This window comes from Dermacentor andersoni, chromosome 3 (genome assembly GCF_023375885.2).
Source record: "Dermacentor andersoni chromosome 3, qqDerAnde1_hic_scaffold, whole genome shotgun sequence".
In the NCBI taxonomy this organism is placed as follows: Eukaryota; Metazoa; Arthropoda; class Arachnida; order Ixodida; family Ixodidae; genus Dermacentor; species Dermacentor andersoni.
The window spans coordinates 41,221,907-41,240,499 of NC_092816.1; the positions used below are offsets into that span (position 1 = coordinate 41,221,907).

An 18,593-nucleotide genomic window follows, 5' to 3' on the forward strand; every position below is an offset into this window, starting at 1 on the left:
CGTGTGCAGGCGTGCATCACTGATTACTTCTGTTAGTGACAGGTTAGTGACTTCTGCTAGTGACTTCAGTTAGTGACTTCTGTTAGTGACTTCTGTTAGTGACCTCTGTTAGTGACTTCTGTTAGTGTTGCGGCACCGCCCCCATAGAGTCAATGTATAAGAACGTCTGAAATTTCGGGCACCAAAAGCCTTCGCCGTCTGACTTTCCGGACTTTTTGCCATGCCCACAGGTCTGAAACGGTATTAATTGAAGCCACCACCTCCGCCATTTCAATTATTGTGCCGCCTCGAGCTGGTGCTCTAGCACACAGATCCACTGGCAGCCGTAGCCACACCACGGCAGTGCTAGGCTAGCTACTTCGACGTTCGCTACCAAGCTTCTTTCTGTTCGGTGCCATGTTTTTTATTGAAACGATTCACCGCCGTTAGCAATGGCGCCGACTCCGCCTTTGTAATCCTTGTCAATGTCTTCTGAGCGCAGAAAGCACTGCGTGTTGCATAATGCGGGTTCCTGAAAGCCAACTTCCCCCCAATACAGCACTTTTTCGCGGTGAAGCATACTAAAAGTTCGATGGTGCAATTATCATGGGACATACGCTTCCTTTTACTATACACGCCTGCACCCGCCGCCTCCTATCGCAGTACGAGCACCGATATGCCTAATGAGTTAATGTAATCTGTAAATACGTGTGAATAAATCTTGTGGAGCTTCCCACTCGTGTTAGCTCAGGGCACATGGCCAGTGCAGGTAAGTCCTCCATTCAATTAGCTTCCGTTAATTCAAACTTCCTTTATTTCGAACAAATTTTCAAGCACCTTCGAGTCAGAATTATCGAGCTTCAACTGTACTTGGCAAACCATTATAGACACTTTGGCCACAGGGTGCATACAGATATGCAAGGGTACTTTTTTTGAACAGTGTTCATGAATGGAAATCAAACAAGCCAAGGCATAGTCTAGTCATATCACATGCACATAGATTCTGCCTCATGTGTTAGCCAAACATCTATTTCATTGCATCAAAAATAAACAGAATTTTGGAATGGCCCGATTTCTTGGCACACTTGCATATCTGGTACACACCACGTGACCTAAGTTTTTATAATGACTTGTCATGCAATGAACTTTAAATAGTCAGTCACCGCTTACGTCATCCATTCCTTGTCCCTCGTCTGTGTCGCACTGCACATATATGTAAAAATGTTGACCTACCGATTCACCCAGCTTGCTGTGTATGATAAACAGCAAGCTGTGTATGCTGTGTTATTGCTTGTTGTGTAAACAGCAAGCAATAAACAGCTTGCTGTGTATGGAGGGGTTTCTCCAGTCACTATAGAGCTGTCATGAACAGCTAAGCCAAGTACCATATTTACGGGCATAATGCACGCACCCGCCACATTGGCCATCAAAAATTCAAATATTTATTTTAACTAGAGTAATCATCACACCTTGTAAAATTGCTGCAGCAACTGTCATCTGCTTCTTCTGGCCGGAGATGATGATGATCTGTTCATGGTTTGGCACGGACATCAAGGTCGGGCACCACGTGTGCATGAAGTAAAGCCCTGTCTTGTATTCGGTTTCGGGGCCACTGTCAAGCCACTGACTGCAGCTTTTAGCCCTGGAAACCATTCCAAACATGTCTGGAAAAATAATGAGTATGAATTTGAAATTGTGCATGACATCCGAGTCAAGTTTCCCGCCATTTCATTTTCCAAATCTTTCCCTCCATAGCAGCATACGGGGATGGTTCTCATTCTGGAAGGAGAACTTCCGATACACGACGGCTCCATTTTTCTATTTAGCATTTAGGACATTCCCTTGGATCATTTTCCCCTGTAATATTGCACCCCCCAACTTCAGATCAGTTTTCTGCTAAAGGAAGTATGAGCATTATGCGAGTAAATACGGTATTATTCATGTACATGATGTAAGACAGCTGACAATTTTGCTTAAAGGACTGGTTCCTTTTCCTGAAAGTTCCAGCCTCTCTGCATGTTTATTGTAAGGCATTGACAAATGGGATGTGTATTGGCCAGTTCTCACTCATGGTGGAGTAAGTACCACTGTGCCAATGCTTTGGTCTCCAGAATTGGGTGGCGTATGTGGCAGGCTGATCCTGGAGGCTATGTCGTTAACGTAGTTCAGCACCATAAAGATGGAGCAATGTTGGTGGACTTTTACACTATTGCATTTGACATCTGGCTCCATACCTTCTAAACCTTCCATTTTTGTAAAAATACATGTAGCAAGACATGCGTCCATGTTAAAAAATGCCTAATTTCTTTGAATGTGCTTGGACAACGCAGGCAAGCCAGTGGGTGAAGCGGTACTCTACTTTGGCTGCCGAAAGAAGGAGGAAGACTACCTTTACCAGGAGGAGCTGGAAGAGTACTTGGCTAATGGTACACTCACTAAGCTGTACCTGGCCTTCTCGCGAGACCAGCCACACAAGGTGTACGTGACGCATCTCTTGCGTCAGAACAAAGACGAAGTCTGGGACCTCATTGGCAAAAAGAATGGCCACTTTTACATTTGTGGGTGAGCAGACGGCTTTTTTTTTTTCCCTCTTCTGCATGGCATTTTAGGACTGCTAATGGAGCTTGAGATGTTTCATGCCTGGAAATCTCAGCTTTATCACATTGCATGCATGGACTCTGAATGAAGCAGTGCTGAATTCTTAAGGTTGTAACACTACCTTTGCCCTGTTGTTGAATTGAGTACAACCTGTTCTTTGTGCATTGGTAATATGCCTTTCCTGTGTGCTCATACGAAATGTAGTGTGGAAGTCTGTTGTATCATTCGGTGGCGTGTTCAGATTCATGAACAAGCACTGTTTGCAAACAGAGCACTTCATCGGGTTTGCTTTCACAATTGGCAATGTGTGATTTACATGCACCATAGAGTTTACATGAGAAAATGGGCTGCACAGCGTGGAAAAATGCTGTGACTGCTTGCTATCCTCTCAGAAAAACTCAGCAGTCATTAATGTTTGAGGGCATTCTTTCCAGAGCCCTGCACCCAGTTACCATCTTCTGTATTTATCTCTTATGTGTCAGTAGCTGGCCTTGTTATCCACATACGTTAATATGCTTTAAGTATGCATGTGAAGTTAAAATTGTGGCTGCATATGACAGAAAAGTGGAGCGTCTTCAGTGCATCAAATCAGTCTGTACTCTCTCCAAAGTGAAGTGTCCAGTAGCTGGATAGCACCTCACGATGTGTGCATGCTTCTGATGGTCTGCCTCCTTCATCTCTCCTCTTGCAGTGATGCACGTAACATGGCGAGGGACGTGCATGAGATCCTACTAGAGATCTTCCGCGAGAATGGCAACATGACAGAAGACGAGGCAGTCTCCTACCTCAAGCGCATGGAGTCGCAGCGGCGCTATTCGGCTGACGTCTGGAGTTGATGCCGCCCAGTGGCCACCCTAGCAAGTCATTACCGGGCAGAGCGGGGCGTGCCGCTGCCCGCCATCGCCGTGCCCTGCTCGTTGTCGCGACGAGGCCTCTTCCTGGCCTCCGGGAGACTGTTGCCCTGGGACTCTGTGGTGGCGGGGATGATGACGCGGGCCCCTCTCTGCTCCTCCGGTGACGGGGCCCGCAGTCTCTCCCTGACCCCACTTCCCTGCGTTCAGTGGCTTAGTGGCATTGGTAGTCAGTTCGCAGGCGAAGCCAGTGAGAGTGGTGCACCGCACTGTCCGACAAGCCACAGCTCTGGCAGCAGCAGCAGCGCCCACGCACATGAGCCCACCCCAGTTTCACGCACACATTCCCGGTACCACGCTGGTCGTGTCCCATTGTCTTGTCGCAGTGTGGCGTTTGTGCTTTTTCCATCCTTGCTTCTTGTCCTGACCTAGCTGCTGTCTCTGCGTCGTTCCTGTTTGCTTTTGTGCAGTATCAAGTGCTCTCTCCTCTTGTTCTTGTTGGAGAGTAGTTGTTGTTATGCATTGCTTACGAACTGCTTGGGCGCATTGTCATTTGGTCACTCTCTTGTTGACCGCATTTTGCATCCACCGCATTGGTTGCTCGCAGCAGCAGAAAGTAACTTGTGGGTGTGCGCACTTGGTGTCAGTGTTGTTTTCACATTGTGACACTATCGAGTAGTACAGGGTCTTGAATATTTCGCTGCGCGTGTTCAAAAAAGGTTTTGTGATCACCGCTCCACTGTTCTTGCTCAAACTTTGCTGAAAGATCACATTTCGGGGTCTACGTCGTTTAGTATAACACTTACCACAGTTAATTGCCTGGTTTTTAAGAAAGTGTGCAAATTTGCCTGTGCTTATGGGGATGCGAGCTGCTGCTGCGACGGCGCAAGCATCAACTTATGTCGCCAACTGTAGTCATCTGCAGAAAGCAGCCTTTCAGGGAGGGCTGCCATGCGTTGCCTATTCCTGGAACAGGCGACTTCCCTCACTGAAACGCTGGTTTCTGTAAATGACGACAGGCGGCAACATAAGTTTATGCTTGTGCCGTCGCATTAGCAGCTCGCATCCCCATAAACACAGGCAAATTCGCACTTTTTTCTTGAAAGCCAGGCAGTTAACTGTGGTAAGGGTTATACTAAACGACGTAGACCCCGAAATGTGATATTTCAGCAAAGTTTGAGCAAGAACAGTGCAGCGGTGAGCTCAAAACCTTTTTCGAACACTCGCAGCGAAATATTCAGGACCTTGTACATTGACGTGATTGGACAAGTAAAAGTTGTGATGTCACGGAATGCCTCTTGGCTACAGTGAATCGCTGCACCTGCCAAGGGAAAGTGTCGCTGAAAGTGATTGATCGGGAATGCAGCTCCTGAACACGCTTTGTGGTAGTTATGTAACATAGTGGCCTGTTGGAGGGAAACATGCTAATTTTGTCATAGTATTGATTGTCGCTTGCTTGTAATATATGCTTGCTGAATGCCATGACCTTCAAAGAATATTGTATTTACATAGCCTGGTGCTTTTTTTGCCGCGTTAATAACATTTGAAAGTGGTGAGCATAACTCGAGTCGTTACTGTGAGCATTGGAACAATGCTGTAAGACTGCTTCAGCTTTTCTGTAAGCATTCGATTACTTTTAGTTATGTTAAGCCCTGTAGGTATGCTAACCGATGATGTATAATTTACTGCTCTACATTTAAATGCAGGAAATAATTATATAGGCCTGTTCATTATTGTAAACACAGATGGCAAAAATGTTTATTTTGTTTACTCTCACGGATGCGTGCCATTTTCACGCATGTTTTTGAAGAGATGCTCTGGCATGCCTTTTGTGCTAGAGCACTGCAGCTCGAATAATAGGTGAAATTTTATGCTTTGTAATTTGTTTTAACCATCCTGTGTGCTCTTTTCTTTTTTACAAATGAAATGTTTACCCTTTCACACATTGTCAAAGTATCATCAGTCAATCCCTACTACTAGCTTTGAGTGCAAGCCAGTGTGTTGCATATGTTTTTGTTGCGACATGTAGGCCTACGTTGCAGTGTAAGAAATTCTGGTGTATGTTGGTACATTTGCAGCTTTGCAGTAGATAAGTTTGGCTTACTTCAAATGCCTGTGTCATGTTTCTCACTAAACTGCAGTTCACATTCAATAACGCTTTGTTACATTATATGCGTGCACTTCGAATGCTTGCCATGCAGCAGTGCAACAACTTTTTAGTCTTCTTCGGTACATGAATTTCTTTTTAAATGTTTGTTAGTGAACTGCTGAGTATGTAGTGCGAGGAAGCTCCTTGGTGCGATTTAGGGAAATGTATCACCTTAAAAATGTTGGATGTTCCCCTGGTTGTTTCTGCAGAGTGCCTTAGTACTTGGTGCATATCATAAAAGGAGTAAGACAAGTTGCATTTGTCATTCTGTGCTGACAATGTTAACGGACGAAGTGTTAAACACTAGTAGAACCCTATCTTAGTATGCTAGTACAGTGTACACAATAAAGAAGTAATGGGACCACAGTGTGCAGACTTGCAAGGCTGTAGAGAGCTTTGCAAATCATGTACGCTCATCAGGTTTTCTTTTTTTTAAGTGTTCACCTGTGTTGGTAGTGGAAAATGTTGGGGTACGCAGAGCGCCATCTTCAGGCTATGTTTCTTGTAGCTACATAAGTTTCATTGCAGTCACAAAGTGTAACTGTAAAATGCTCTTTTACTCGATCTTATGTAACTTTGAAAATAAGCCATTAGCATCACTTTGTTTTTAGAACATGCTCCCCATTTACAGGGTCCTTAACATTTCGCTGCGCATGTTCGAATCCGCTCACTGCTGCACTGTTTTTGCTCAAATTTTGCAGAACGATTGCATTTTGGCATCTACTTTGTCTAGTGTAACATTTACCACAGCTAATTGCCTGGTTTTTAATAGAAAAAATGCAAATTTGCCTGCGCTTATGGGGGTGGAAGCTGCTGCCCTGACAGCGCAAGCATAAGCTTGTGTCGCCACTTGCCGTGATCTGCAGAAAGCAGCGTTTCAAGGAGGGCAAATTCGCACTTTTTTCTTAAAAACCAGGCACTTAACTGTGCCAAGTGTTGTACTAAATGAAGTCGATGCCAAATGCAATTGTTCTGCAAAATTTGAGCAAGAGCAGCGCAAAACCTTTTTTCAAGCATGCACAGCAAAATTTTCAGCACCCTGTACACACTGTTAAGCTTAGCTAGGCCTAGTAAGGGATCATACCAGATGGCACCACACTTCTAGTGTTGGCCATACAAAACACACTGCTAAAAGCCTCTACGAAAAGCATGTAAGAGGCCATAGCATTTCTGTGTTTGGCCACGGAGATAGCCCAAATGCTTTTCTAAAGCTAATGTGTCAGAACATGTAAACTGCTAACATTATGTTGAAGTGTAAGTGTAAGTGTTGAAGCTCTTGAAGCTGTATGCTTGAGCTTTGAACTGCACTTTTACAAATAATAAATGTTGCTAGCTTTGCAGGCAGTGAAGCGCATAATTTCAGCAAATACTTCAAGGTTGTGGGTATCATGCCTCCTGTAATATTTGGTATCACAGCCTGTCATTCATTGTTTCGTCTGTAATGAGATTGCGACCTTGAACGTTGGGTGCGATGTGAAACTGTGGTGCTCTCTAAAATGTGCACCTGTTGTTGTCTTCGTGTGTTTTATCTGTTAACGAACTGTTATTAACAAAGTGCCCCTCCTGATTGTTCTTTCTTACTGTTCATCTTGGATGTACGTCTTACCGATTTGGCTATGTGCAACCTCGTAGAGTGTACTGCACGATGAGAGAAGCGGTGATTGCGGCAGCGTATGTGTGGCTTCTTTTGGCCAGGGTGCACATTCCTCCGTTACACTCCATATTTATTCCACTGCAGCTCAAGTCTTGAAGAAAGTAGTGTGGTAAGGAAGCACAGCGTTGCCAGTGGGCTCTTTCTAAGGCAAATTGGGCATTTCCATAGCGCAGCTGCAGTGTACTGAACACGTTGCCACTTTGCTGGGAAAATGTGTTTCGCCCTTTTTCTGTGGCTTGCACTGTCCGAAGCCAGAAGCACCTCCCTTCATCATTACATTTTTTTTTTTTATCCAGTATTAAAAAAGGGAACGGCTGCCTCATGTGCTGACACTGGGTTTAGCAATTTGGGGGAGTACAAAGAGAAAAAAGAAGAATTGGCATTTCAACACCATACAGAATTACGTAATAGTCACACCCTCAGTCTTGAAAGAAAGACTCAGAGGGATGTTTTTAGATTTTACCCACGTACAAGTAGCAGTGATTGCATTAGTCGTAACTTAGGTAGTCATGAGTGCCACCTTCCAACAAATCCAGTTGTAGCTCCAAGTTGTTTCTTGCAGGACACTTTTTCATGCGCTAGTTTGTTCAAAATTGACAGTAAGGGTACTGCACGAATATGCAAAGACAAAGAAATGCATAAACGCATGACGAGAACTACGTGGACACACCGAGAATACATATTTCCTTTGTCGTTGCATATTCAAGTAGTAGCTCTACCTCAAAATAGCGCTGTTTGAATTTTATTGTTAGAAGGACTGAGAACAGAGCAGGTACACAAAGAAAAATGTGTACCTCGTTTTTGTCTTCATGTATTTGGGGAGCAGCTTCGCCACCAAGTTCTGTGTCTTCAAGCTGCTGTGCAAATGCGTGAAGTCAATGGACTTAAAAATTCAGGTGGTCAAAATCTGGAACCCTTCATTACAGGGTTTCTCATAACCCTTGAATTGCTTTACGATGTTAGATCCTATTGTTAAAATTTGTAAATACGTTTAAGACAATGGACTGTGAAAATTTGCAGAAAATGTGTACTCTGTCTGTGTTCACACAGCGGCTTTACAGCTTTATTGACTGCACCAGGATGAAAAACACTGGCTTGTGGTTGTGGCACTCGGTCCTTCCAGTTTGTGTTTCATGTCAAGACAGGCTTCCCATTGCACATAGTAATCATTGGGGCTGTTTGCTGCCCATCCAAGGGCTTCCACTTCGAGTGCCTTCGCAACTCTGCCATTGAGCAGTCCACTTGCTGTTTCGACAGCCACGTCCTGAAATGTGCCTCGGGTTCAACTGTCCCATGCATGCGCCGAGATAATAAATGTTGATGGTGCACCGCATGCGTCTGCTGATGCATGTAATTGTTGTTGCCAAATGTTTTTTTGGCTCCTAGAAGTGAGGCATTTTTTAGAGATGTATTTTTGTACCTTTTTTTTTCTTTGAAGACCTGAATGGCTTTAAGAAAAACCTACCTGTTGTGTTTTTTGGTCTTTCATGCTGACATTGCAATATTAAATTTTTTGAATTTTATATTTGCTATCATGTACAAAATGTTTTTAGGGAGAAATATATTTTAAATTTGGTCTGGTACATTGTTTAAATAAAGCCCATGCTTCTATTGCGGTGAGTTTTCTTTCGATCCTTTTTAGCACACATGCCCGTGTTTTAAGACGATTTCATATCTAACAGACTTTTATTTAACAAAGATTCACAGGTGTCTAGGGTACTGGCTAAAAGCTCAAAGATTAAGCTTGACAGTGAATGTGCAAATACTCATCATCATCAGCCTATTTTATGTCCACTACAGGACAAAGGCCTCTCCCTGCGATCTCCAATTACCCCAGTCCTGCGCTAGCTGATTCAAACTTTCGCCTGCAAACTTCCCAATTTCATCATCCCACCTAGTTTCCTGCTGTCCTCGACTGCACTTCCCTTCTCTTGGCACCCATTCTGTAACTCTTATGATCCACCAGTTATCCATCCTACGCATTACATGGCCTGCCCAGCTCCATTTTTTTCTCTTAACGTCAATTAGAATATTGGCTATCCCCGTTTGCTCTCTGATCCACACTGCTTTCTTGCTGTCTCTTAACATTGCACCTGACATTCTTGTTCCATAACTATTTGCGCGGTCCTCAACTTGTTCCTGAGCTCCTTTGTTAACCTCCAACTTTGTGCCCCATATGTTAGCATCGGTAGAATGCATTGATTGTACACCTTTCTTTTGAATGATAGGGGTAAGGTACCTGTCAGGATCTGGCAATGTCAGCTGTATGCACTCCAACAGATTTTTATTCTTTAAATTTCCTTCTTCTGTGACTAATTGACCTAAGTAAACATACTCCTTCACATACTCTTGTGGCTGACTAGCGATCTTGAACTCTCGTTCCCTTGCCAGGCTATTGGGCATTATCTTTGTGTTCTGCATATTAATCTTCTACCCTGCACTGACACTTTCTCTGTTAAGGTCCTCAATAATTTGTTGCAATTAGTCCTCAGTGTTGCTGAACAGGACAATGTCATCTGCAAACCAAAGGTTGCCGAGATATTTGCCATTGATCCTCACTCCTACGCCTTCCCAGTTTTATAGCTTGAATACGTCTTCCAAGCATCCAGTGAATAGCATTAGAGAGATTGTCTCCTTGCCTGACCCCTTTCTTTATAGGTATCTTTCTACTCTTCCAGTGGCGACCCATGGTAGCTGTGGAATCTTTGTAGATATTTTCCAACATATTCATGTATGCCTCCTATACTCCTTGATTATGTAGGGCCTCTGTGACTGCCGATATCTCTACTGAATCAAAAGCCTTTTCATAATTTATGAAAGCCATAGGTTAATTATACTCTGCAGATTTCTCAATTACCTGATTGATGACATGGACGTGATTCATTGTAGAGTATCCCTTCCTGAAGCCAGCCTGTTCTCTTGGTTGATTGAAGTGTTGCCCTTATTCTATTGCAAATTATCTTGGTGAATATTTTGTACAATACTGGGAGTAAGCTAGTGGGCCTGTAATTTTTTTATTCGTTAATGTCTCCCCTTTTGTGGATTAGTATTATGTTTGCATTCTTCTGGTTTTCTGGCACCCTTGAAGTCAATAGACACTTCATATAGAGAGCCGCCATATTTCCAGGCATGATATCTCCTCTATCTTTGGTTAAATCCACTGTTATTCCATCTTCTCCTGCCGCTTTTCTCTAGTTCATTTCTTGCAAGGCCCTTCTAACTTCATCGTTAGTTATAGAAGAAGCCTCTGTATCCTGTTCATTACTACTTCGAATGGAGGTATCGTGGCTGCTCTGGGTACTGTACAGGTCAGTACAAAATTATTCCGCTGTTCTACTGTATCTTCAAAATTGGTGATGACATTACGCTGCTTATCTTTCAGTGCATACATCTTTGCTTGACCTACGCCAAGTTTCCTTCTCACTGATTTAATGCTGCATCCATCTTTTACTGCTTCCTCAGCCTTTCTCACGTTACAATTTCAAATATCCCTTGCTTTATCCTTCTTGATCAGTTTTGACAGTTCCGTGAATTTTAGCTGATTGCTTGAGTTGGACACTTTCATTCTTTGTCGTTTCTTTATTAGTTCGTTACTTAGAAGAGCTTACCTACTTGTTGCCTTAGTGAACTACCTCCCACTTGCTGCTTCTGAAGCCAGCCTAGTTATGGTTTCTTTCATTACCTCTCATCTTAATCTCGCTGTTCTAAAGCTGCATATTTGTTTGCAAGTACCAACCTGAATTGGTCTGCTTTTTCCCTTACTGTGTCTAGGTTGGCCTGCTTCTTGTTGACCAATTTCTCAACAGAACTGCTTGTTGGCCTAGCTGGTGCTTGCTAAAGGACACGTTTTTTGCTGCAAGTTAAAACACACAAAAAAGGAAGACGCATAGCTGTGTTCTATGTGTCTTCCTTTTGTGTGTTTTAACTTGTGGCAAAAAATATGTCTTTGACCAATTTTACTCTTTCTCTCTTCAAATTGAGGTGAAACCTAGACCTGACCAATCTATGATCACTGCACTTTACCCTACCCAACACTTCTACATCCTGCACTATGCTGGGATCGGCAGCAAGTATGAAATCAATTTTTTGTTCCACCATAGGGCTTTTCCCGGTTCACTTTTTGTTACTATGCTTTCTGAAGAAGGTGTTCATTATTCGCAGCTTATTCCTTTACGCGAATTCTACCAACATCTCTCCTGTAGTGTTCCTAGGATCAATGCCCTAGTTGCCAATTGCTTGTTCACCAGCCCGCTTTTTCCCCACTTTTACAAGTCGCCCATGACTACAGTATACTGAGTTTGCACTGTTCTTATCACTCATTCAACATCTTCGTAAAACTGTTCTATTTCTTCATCATCGTGACTGAAGGTTGGAGCATAGGCTTGTATTACCTTTATTCTATAACTCCCATTTAGCTTTATTACGACTACTGCTACCCTCTCATTAATGCTGTAGAATTCGTCAATGTCGCCTGCTATGTCCTTATGGATTAGGAATCCTACCTCGTATTGCTTCTTATCTGGGAGTCCTCTGTAGCAGAGGACGTGGCAGTTAGTCGGCACTAGTTGCATACAAATACTAGTAGGGTGTATGGACAGACCAGCGCACAGACTAAGAACACTTAATTATGAATGACAAGTTCCGCAGGCCACTTGTGCAGCTTCTTCATGAAGGAGGACTGCACGCATTTATTGAAACACATAGTATGCCGTATGGCAAACCATACGATTAAACAAAAAAGTATGTGTATCACATACAGTTAATTCAGCAAAAAATGAACAGCACATGTCTCTGCGATTAAGAATTAATTGGTAGTGTAAAAGGCAGCAGAAGGAATGCTCGGCAGTGCCATTAAAAAAATGTCGATTGTAGAAACCAACCCTATGGTAGAAAAGAAAAAGAATTTGTAAAATGCAGTTAAGACGGGGCATAAAAATGTGTCCTAATTAAAACTAAAAACATGGAAATTGAGAATCTTTGGATTCATGTACTTTTTCATTCTTGCAGGCAGCATGGCACACTCTTATTGGTTGGCATCAATTGAATACTGTTTGCTGAGTGTAGCTCTACATTTGACGCCCATACAAGGAATATAACACTTGTCAATGTGTCTTGCATCGTACACTGAAACATTTTTTGTTAGGTTTACTCTGGTAAACTGAATTTTCAAGTCAAGCAGCCTTTTGTAGTCGGCAGTTTGAATGAAATGAACAAATTCTGAATAGTAATAGTGGGGAGATACAACTGCAATCACTTTGCCTCAGTGTAATGACCCAATGTACCGAAGGATGCCATACAGTATATTGTACCAGGTTGACAATCCGTTCCAATGAATGGTTGTGTGCCAATTAGTGGACAGGAGATGCTAATCTGTACATAAAGTTAGTGGCTTATTTTGCCATGCTGCTTACTTGAATGAAAACTTCTTTCAGAGTGTATCAAAAGAGGCAAAATGATGGTATTAGTTGATAATTACGTGTTTAGTGTGCCCAGCACCACATATGGGATCTGCACTCCGCTGCCATTTTGCATCTGTGGTGAACAGAGAAATGCCAAAAGGGAATTTTTAGAGCTGTGGTTTCACTTTTCTTTGAAGGCATGCATGAGATGTGGGCTGGGATAACGTAACAATTCCATTTCGATTGATTTTCATGCCTTGTCAGTGATCTGAGTGGAACTCTGGCCGTGGTATCACTGGTTGACTGGAATTGGCCACTGAATTTGAAAAGCAGGTGATACAGAATAGAATTGAGCAAAAGGATTCTCTACATTACGTAGGCTATGCTTAACATTACAGTGGACACTATTATTAGGACAAGATCCACAGCACAGAAGGATAACCATTTCGGGAACACTAATGGGCAGGTTCACATTTGCTGTGGTCACAAGGAAGTTGGTAGATTCATGCACCAAAGCTTTTTCCTCCCTGTTCAGGAGGCATTGCATCTTATTTCTGTAGGAGTTCCATGTCGGTGGATAATATTTCACAGTTCAAAGTTATTACTGCAAACACTAGAAGTTGAAGAGTGAAGTACACAATTAAATAACTTGATTGTATCTTTTGCATGCAGAAACACATAAAAGAGGCCCTGACACTTTGTTCCAGTAGACTCCCAACTAGCCACAGTGGTATTTCAGACAATAGGCCTCTACTGAGGTAAAATGTGCCCATTTCGATTTTGATTTGACATGAATCGCTTACTCGAGACATCGTGTCATGGAGTTGTTTTCTCCTGCATTTCAAGCAGCTCCAGGTACCATTTGGCAATACTAGAGCGTACATAGTGACCATTGTCATTTTATGCTAGATCTACACCGTTAAGGTTCCATATTTCAGTTAAACTGGGATGAAGGCATGGAAGTGTGTTGGCTGAGATGCAATGTTCACTCACAGGTATCTATGTAAGGTAGGCTGTGAAGACCCCATACTGACATATGTTAGCTTTCGGCACGTATTCTCTACATTTGATCTAAATATGATAGAAAGCCAGTGACTTGACACTATGTTTTTTTTCTTGTTCGTACATTTTTTTTTCTTTCAATGTGGAAGATTCTCAGAGCCCAGACTAACACCAAAAGTGTTCAACATGTAACGAGGACCATTGGCACTGACCACAAGCTCATGTGCCGATAAAATGTTGACCGCTTGCAAGGCCTCTGTGTCTATTGGATATTGTGCGTGTATATTCCGGTACTTTGCAAAGCCATATTGAAATGTGCAATGGACTTTGAAAGGTCTACATTACATGTGATTCGTTTTTCTGGTCATCATCATTGTTACCTTCTGGCTATATTTACGCATCAGCAGTAATGGGAGGTGCAGAGTAGCAGGGAAGGTAATGTAGAGCACGTTTTCCTTCCTGCACGAGATAATGAGTTTCCTACAATATGAATGAAACTCTATGCCTCCTGCTGTCCTTCCACCTTTTCTCTCCCCACGTCTCACCCGACTAGATTAATCATTGTTGGCATTGAATGTGTGCGAGACCGCCGCAGAAAAAGTGGCGGTCATAAAAAAAATATAACAGAACAGAAAAGGAAGGAGCTGGACTTGATGAAAGCATGAGATACTCGACTTACGTGGAATGTAGGGAAAGCTGGTTGCTGGCAGGGTCAGATAAGAAGCGGTGAGATTGCACCAACTATTTCAAATGCTGTCGAAAACCAGCAAAGACTCATGCACAGTGGCGTAGTAAAGGGGGGGGGGGGTCATGGGCCCCGGGTGCCAGGCGCCAGCTGGGAGTAGGGGGGAGGTGTCAAATATGTCTGAAGACGACCACCTTTCCACTGGCTTGGGCGTAAATGATAAAGAATGCTCCAGTAACCAGCAGCCCGAGCTGTACATGTACCCGATGTACCAGATGTGTAGTGCCACAGGATTGTCGGCTGCAGCTTTATTAACTGCCTACGTAACAAGTGTACGAATGTGCAGTGTTACGATTGGCCAGTGGGGGTAGTGACCTTGTAGCGTCTCCTGCCCCACTGCGGCAAATCGCTTTGTGAAGCTAGCAATGCATCCCCCATGGACAGGCCTGCAGTGACAGCAAAGTGAGACACATTTGGCGGACCGAGTATTGTTTATTGGTTCACTGTAGCCTTCACGGACCAACGGGGGCAAGAAAACTTCTGGAAAAGGGTGTTCTAAGGCGTTCCCTCACGGACTCCGGTGGGCACCACAATCGTTTGACAGATGCTTCGTTTAACTGCGGGGTCATCCCAGGAACCAGGACGCGCAAGCTTGAGTCAAGCGTGGCAATCTCTGTCTATGAAGCTCTCCTCCTTTCTGTGTGTTCCGTGAAAAAGGTGATTGTGCGAACCCTCGCCCTCAACGCGGGTCCTTTGACGAATTTGGACGGCCCGATTGGACAAAGGGGGGCAGCAGTTTTCCCTGGCCTAGGGATCTAGGGAGGACAGAGGGGGTTTACGCGAACCTTTTTGGCTCCTCAGTGTGCTTCACTTCAGTCATGCTAGACTGATGAGATGTAAGGTTCTCCACTCTTCATGTAGATATCGTAAATAAACCAAGCACTCGAGCTCGTTCTGTAAGAGAACAAGTTCCTCCCTTCAACAACGTCCTTAGTGTGGATTAGTCGGATGACGGCATGGGCCAGCTACCCCTTTTTACATGCCCAACCCCAACCCTTATGTCTGGCTAAAATATTTAATTCGCCAAGTGATTGCTAAACTACTCGCTTTAGTGGAATGTTTCATGTGCAGTGGGCTCCTGCTCTGAGCGGGCGTTGCTTAACATACCGTCTGGTGATGTGGCTCTTGGGTCCCGCTTCCATTCAGTCCGCGCTATCTTAAAATATCCTAACTAACTGCTTAAATAGCAATTATAGAGGAAAAATTGCAATTCGGGAATTGAGGACCCAAAGTCATATTATTAACTCAATAAAATCTTCTTTAAACAAAATCGTCTTGGATGCTAAAGCCTGCAGTACTTTGGCACTGCGAGCGGCCCGGTATAGCAGTACACTAGAAGAAATGTGAAGTAGTGCATGAGTGACGTCGATCTCTCTATCCACCTCCATTGCGAGTGCAGACCAACACTAGCGCAAGCTTTCGTTAGCACGGGCTTCTTTGCGGCCTTCTCATTGCTTTTTTTTTGCATCCGATGCCAGGAGTCGACGCAAAACACACTCCGTTTCGTTCTCAACCTTGTGGCTGTACCGCAGCTCATATAATCGCATCTGGCAATAGCAGCAAATAAAGAAATTTAAGGCTTTATGGATCAGAGTGAAGCGAACTCACAATTGTCATAGCATTGTCGCCTGTACAGCAGGGAAGCAGGTGGTGTTTTCTAATAGTGTGGGGATGTTGGCATCTCTGAAACGCTATATTTAATTTGCATTTGGGTTCAGGGCAGCCCACAGCCAAAATTACACGCCATAATACCTACGACGATTTTTGTAAAGTTGTTGGACAACATATGACTGTCGGGGTTCAATTTTGCAAATGAAATATTGTGTCTAAAATCGCTGAATAAAACTTAATTAAGATAATTTTGTAAATTGTTACCTGTGAGCCATATTTTCCACGATGCCGCATCTGTATTAGCTGCCAAACCTTACAGTCTGGCAGCAGATGTGCAAATCGGCTTATCACAACTTATCAGTGCAGCACCCTGTATATTGGTGCAGAAAACAAAACAGCTTGCTACATTCGCGATCTCTGGGAACGAATGCGAAGGGAGTGGGGAAGGGGAGGGACATGCGCGGTATCCACGGCGGCTGTGCTGGCGCTGAGATATCCCCCCTCCCCTCCCCGGAAATTTGCGATATCCTCGTCTTCCTGGCTACACCCGGGTGGGGGAGGGAGTGACAGAAGACCTATGGGCCCCGGGCGCCAAACGGCATAGACCAAACGGCCCAGCTAACGCCACGTCTCCTTTATTCTATGACGTCTCGTGCGTAGCTTTTGTAGGCCCGCTAAGGCGCTTACTAGTTTCAGTGTTGCTGAAAGAAAGTTTTGTTTTCTTTTCAACAAAGATTTTTGGAAATATGTGAAATTATGATCAAGTTGGTGGTGCCGGCCACAAATGAAATGCTACTCGCTTCTAGCCGCCTAGCTGTTTCTTTTCTCTCTATGTGGGCTTTCAGCATTTAGCCTCATGTCATTGTCTATCCATGCCTATTATACAGTACTTCCCTCCCCAATGCTCCCCATCGTTCTTCACCCCTCCATCCGTGAGGCGAAGCTAAATCTCTGCAGCTTTCGCGATGGTGCACAATCGGATAATTAAAATTCGTAGCTTCTAAGCCACAAGATGAGCACGTCATGCATAGAAGACCTCCCGGACGTTGTGTTAGAGTATATATTCTGCTACCTTTCGCCATACAGAGACTTCAAGTCGTGCAGACTAGTCAACAAAGCTTGGTACGCTCACGCTAAAGGTAGGTCCGCTATGTTTTTGGTTTCCATTTCATCGAGCGATTATCAGTGTTTTTACTGTCACGGAAGTACCTTTCTCGCCGGCTGCTTGAGTTTATGTTCGCTATCTCAGTGTTACGACTATTTGTTAACTGTTTTTAGTCTTGACTGCGGCGGTCTTGAGACTCTTTACGGTTCGCCACTTTGCTTGACAGGAAAACGTCGCTTCTTTTACTCGCCACACTTTTCTCATGAAACAATATCAGTGAATACATCTAAATAACTTTCAATGAACTGAGGCAGATGCATTTGAATGTATAACCCAGACGGGTCGTGCGTGCGGATCCGTTTTGTTTCGCGGTAACATACTTGATTGCCGCTGTGATGCTGCATCCGAGAAACTAGCAAGAACGTTTGTTTTCTTGCAATCGCTGTTGTCAGGAATGGTGTGCCTTTTCGATTTGTTGAGCGTGAAATCTCACTACATGGTCTCACTTTGGGATAACCAAGAAATGTCACTTATAACTTTAAAAAAGAAACGTTGCTGTTTACGGAGCTATTAGAAATGAGGTCTTCGGGGTGCGAGTTCTAGTTTGCAATCTGTACTGGCACGCTTTTACACCTTCCCGTTCGTCACCTTCCCGCACCAACTTGTCTTTTCAGCTGCAGAACGTAAGCTGCGCAGGGACTTCCTAAATTCTGTGTCGCTTCAAAATGTTGTCTGGTGCCAAAAGCCAACAGAGTCGGGGCCCACCATTTCAAAGCGCTACTCCCACAGTGCCTGTGTGCTTGGGGACTCGATGTACGTTTTCGGTGGTTGCACGACAGCGAATACGACGTTCAACGACCTTTGGCGCCTTGACCTTGCTACCCGAAGGTGGATTCGGCCACTCACAATGGGTGAGAAATCGCTTGTGCTTTAAGATGTGACATAAGGATGAAATTGTGTCTCATCGTCCTTTCTTTATGATGTCTTCACTTACTTTGCTCTATGGGGCTCTCCATTGAAAAAAAAAGAAAAAAAGAGGTTATGGATCACAGTAGCTATGAAAAAGCTTACACATACACCCTTCAATAGCTTTTTATTTCTTTTTCATTACATTTCAACTGAAGCTTGTTCACTCTGTCATCCATTATCCACCATGATACTTTGGCTGTAGCTTCTGTCTGCTAACCACTTACCATGCAAGGTAAAGACTAATTAAACATCACATTATCTGCATAAGCTTTTGTCAGGCTTTGGATTTGAGGAACCACGTTTATCAGCTATAAGCAAACCTCTGCTAATATCACCTGCTCTCTTTGGTTTATATAGAGCACAAAATATAATAAAGCTTCAGTTGGCTGCATGAGGATGTACGCACATTGTTACTGATCCTTTAAACAGACGAAGTTTCAAAACTCGCGTAGCACTGTTTGTAGCACTGTACTAGCGCAGCACAAAGTAAGCAAAGGCCAAGATTGGAAATATTTGGGAACGATTCCTACA

At 43.7% G+C, this 18,593-nt stretch overlaps 2 protein-coding genes and 1 long non-coding RNA gene across 4 annotated transcripts in view; 2 read left to right on the forward strand and 1 right to left on the reverse strand.

Annotated features, from left to right (window-relative positions):
- The window catches only part of Cpr (Cytochrome P450 reductase), a 43,064-nt gene extending 34,221 nt beyond the window's left edge, over positions 1-8,843 (forward strand). For both annotated transcript variants that reach the window (XM_050167062.3, XM_055064403.2), the window contains exons 13-14: positions 2,310-2,541; positions 3,269-8,843. In XM_050167062.3, the coding sequence (XP_050023019.1) occupies positions 2,310-2,541; positions 3,269-3,413 (377 nt within the window). In that variant the 3' untranslated portion in view covers positions 3,414-8,843. The remainder of the gene's footprint in view (positions 1-2,309; positions 2,542-3,268) is intronic.
- On the reverse strand, positions 1,399-16,483 carry LOC129381518 (uncharacterized). The gene is made up of 3 exons (XR_008609694.2): positions 16,253-16,483; positions 12,708-12,763; positions 1,399-1,643 (listed from the first exon to the last, which is right to left on the reverse strand). It is a non-coding gene; the product is annotated as an uncharacterized lncRNA (long non-coding RNA).
- A 420-nt stretch (positions 16,484-16,903) lies between these two features.
- Fbxo42 (F-box protein 42) overlaps positions 16,904-18,593 on the forward strand; it is a 35,999-nt gene continuing 34,309 nt past the window's right edge. The window contains exons 1-2 of the mRNA XM_050167060.3: positions 16,904-17,127; positions 17,768-18,004. Of these exons, the coding sequence (XP_050023017.2) occupies positions 17,001-17,127; positions 17,768-18,004 (364 nt within the window). The 5' untranslated portion in view covers positions 16,904-17,000. The remainder of the gene's footprint in view (positions 17,128-17,767; positions 18,005-18,593) is intronic.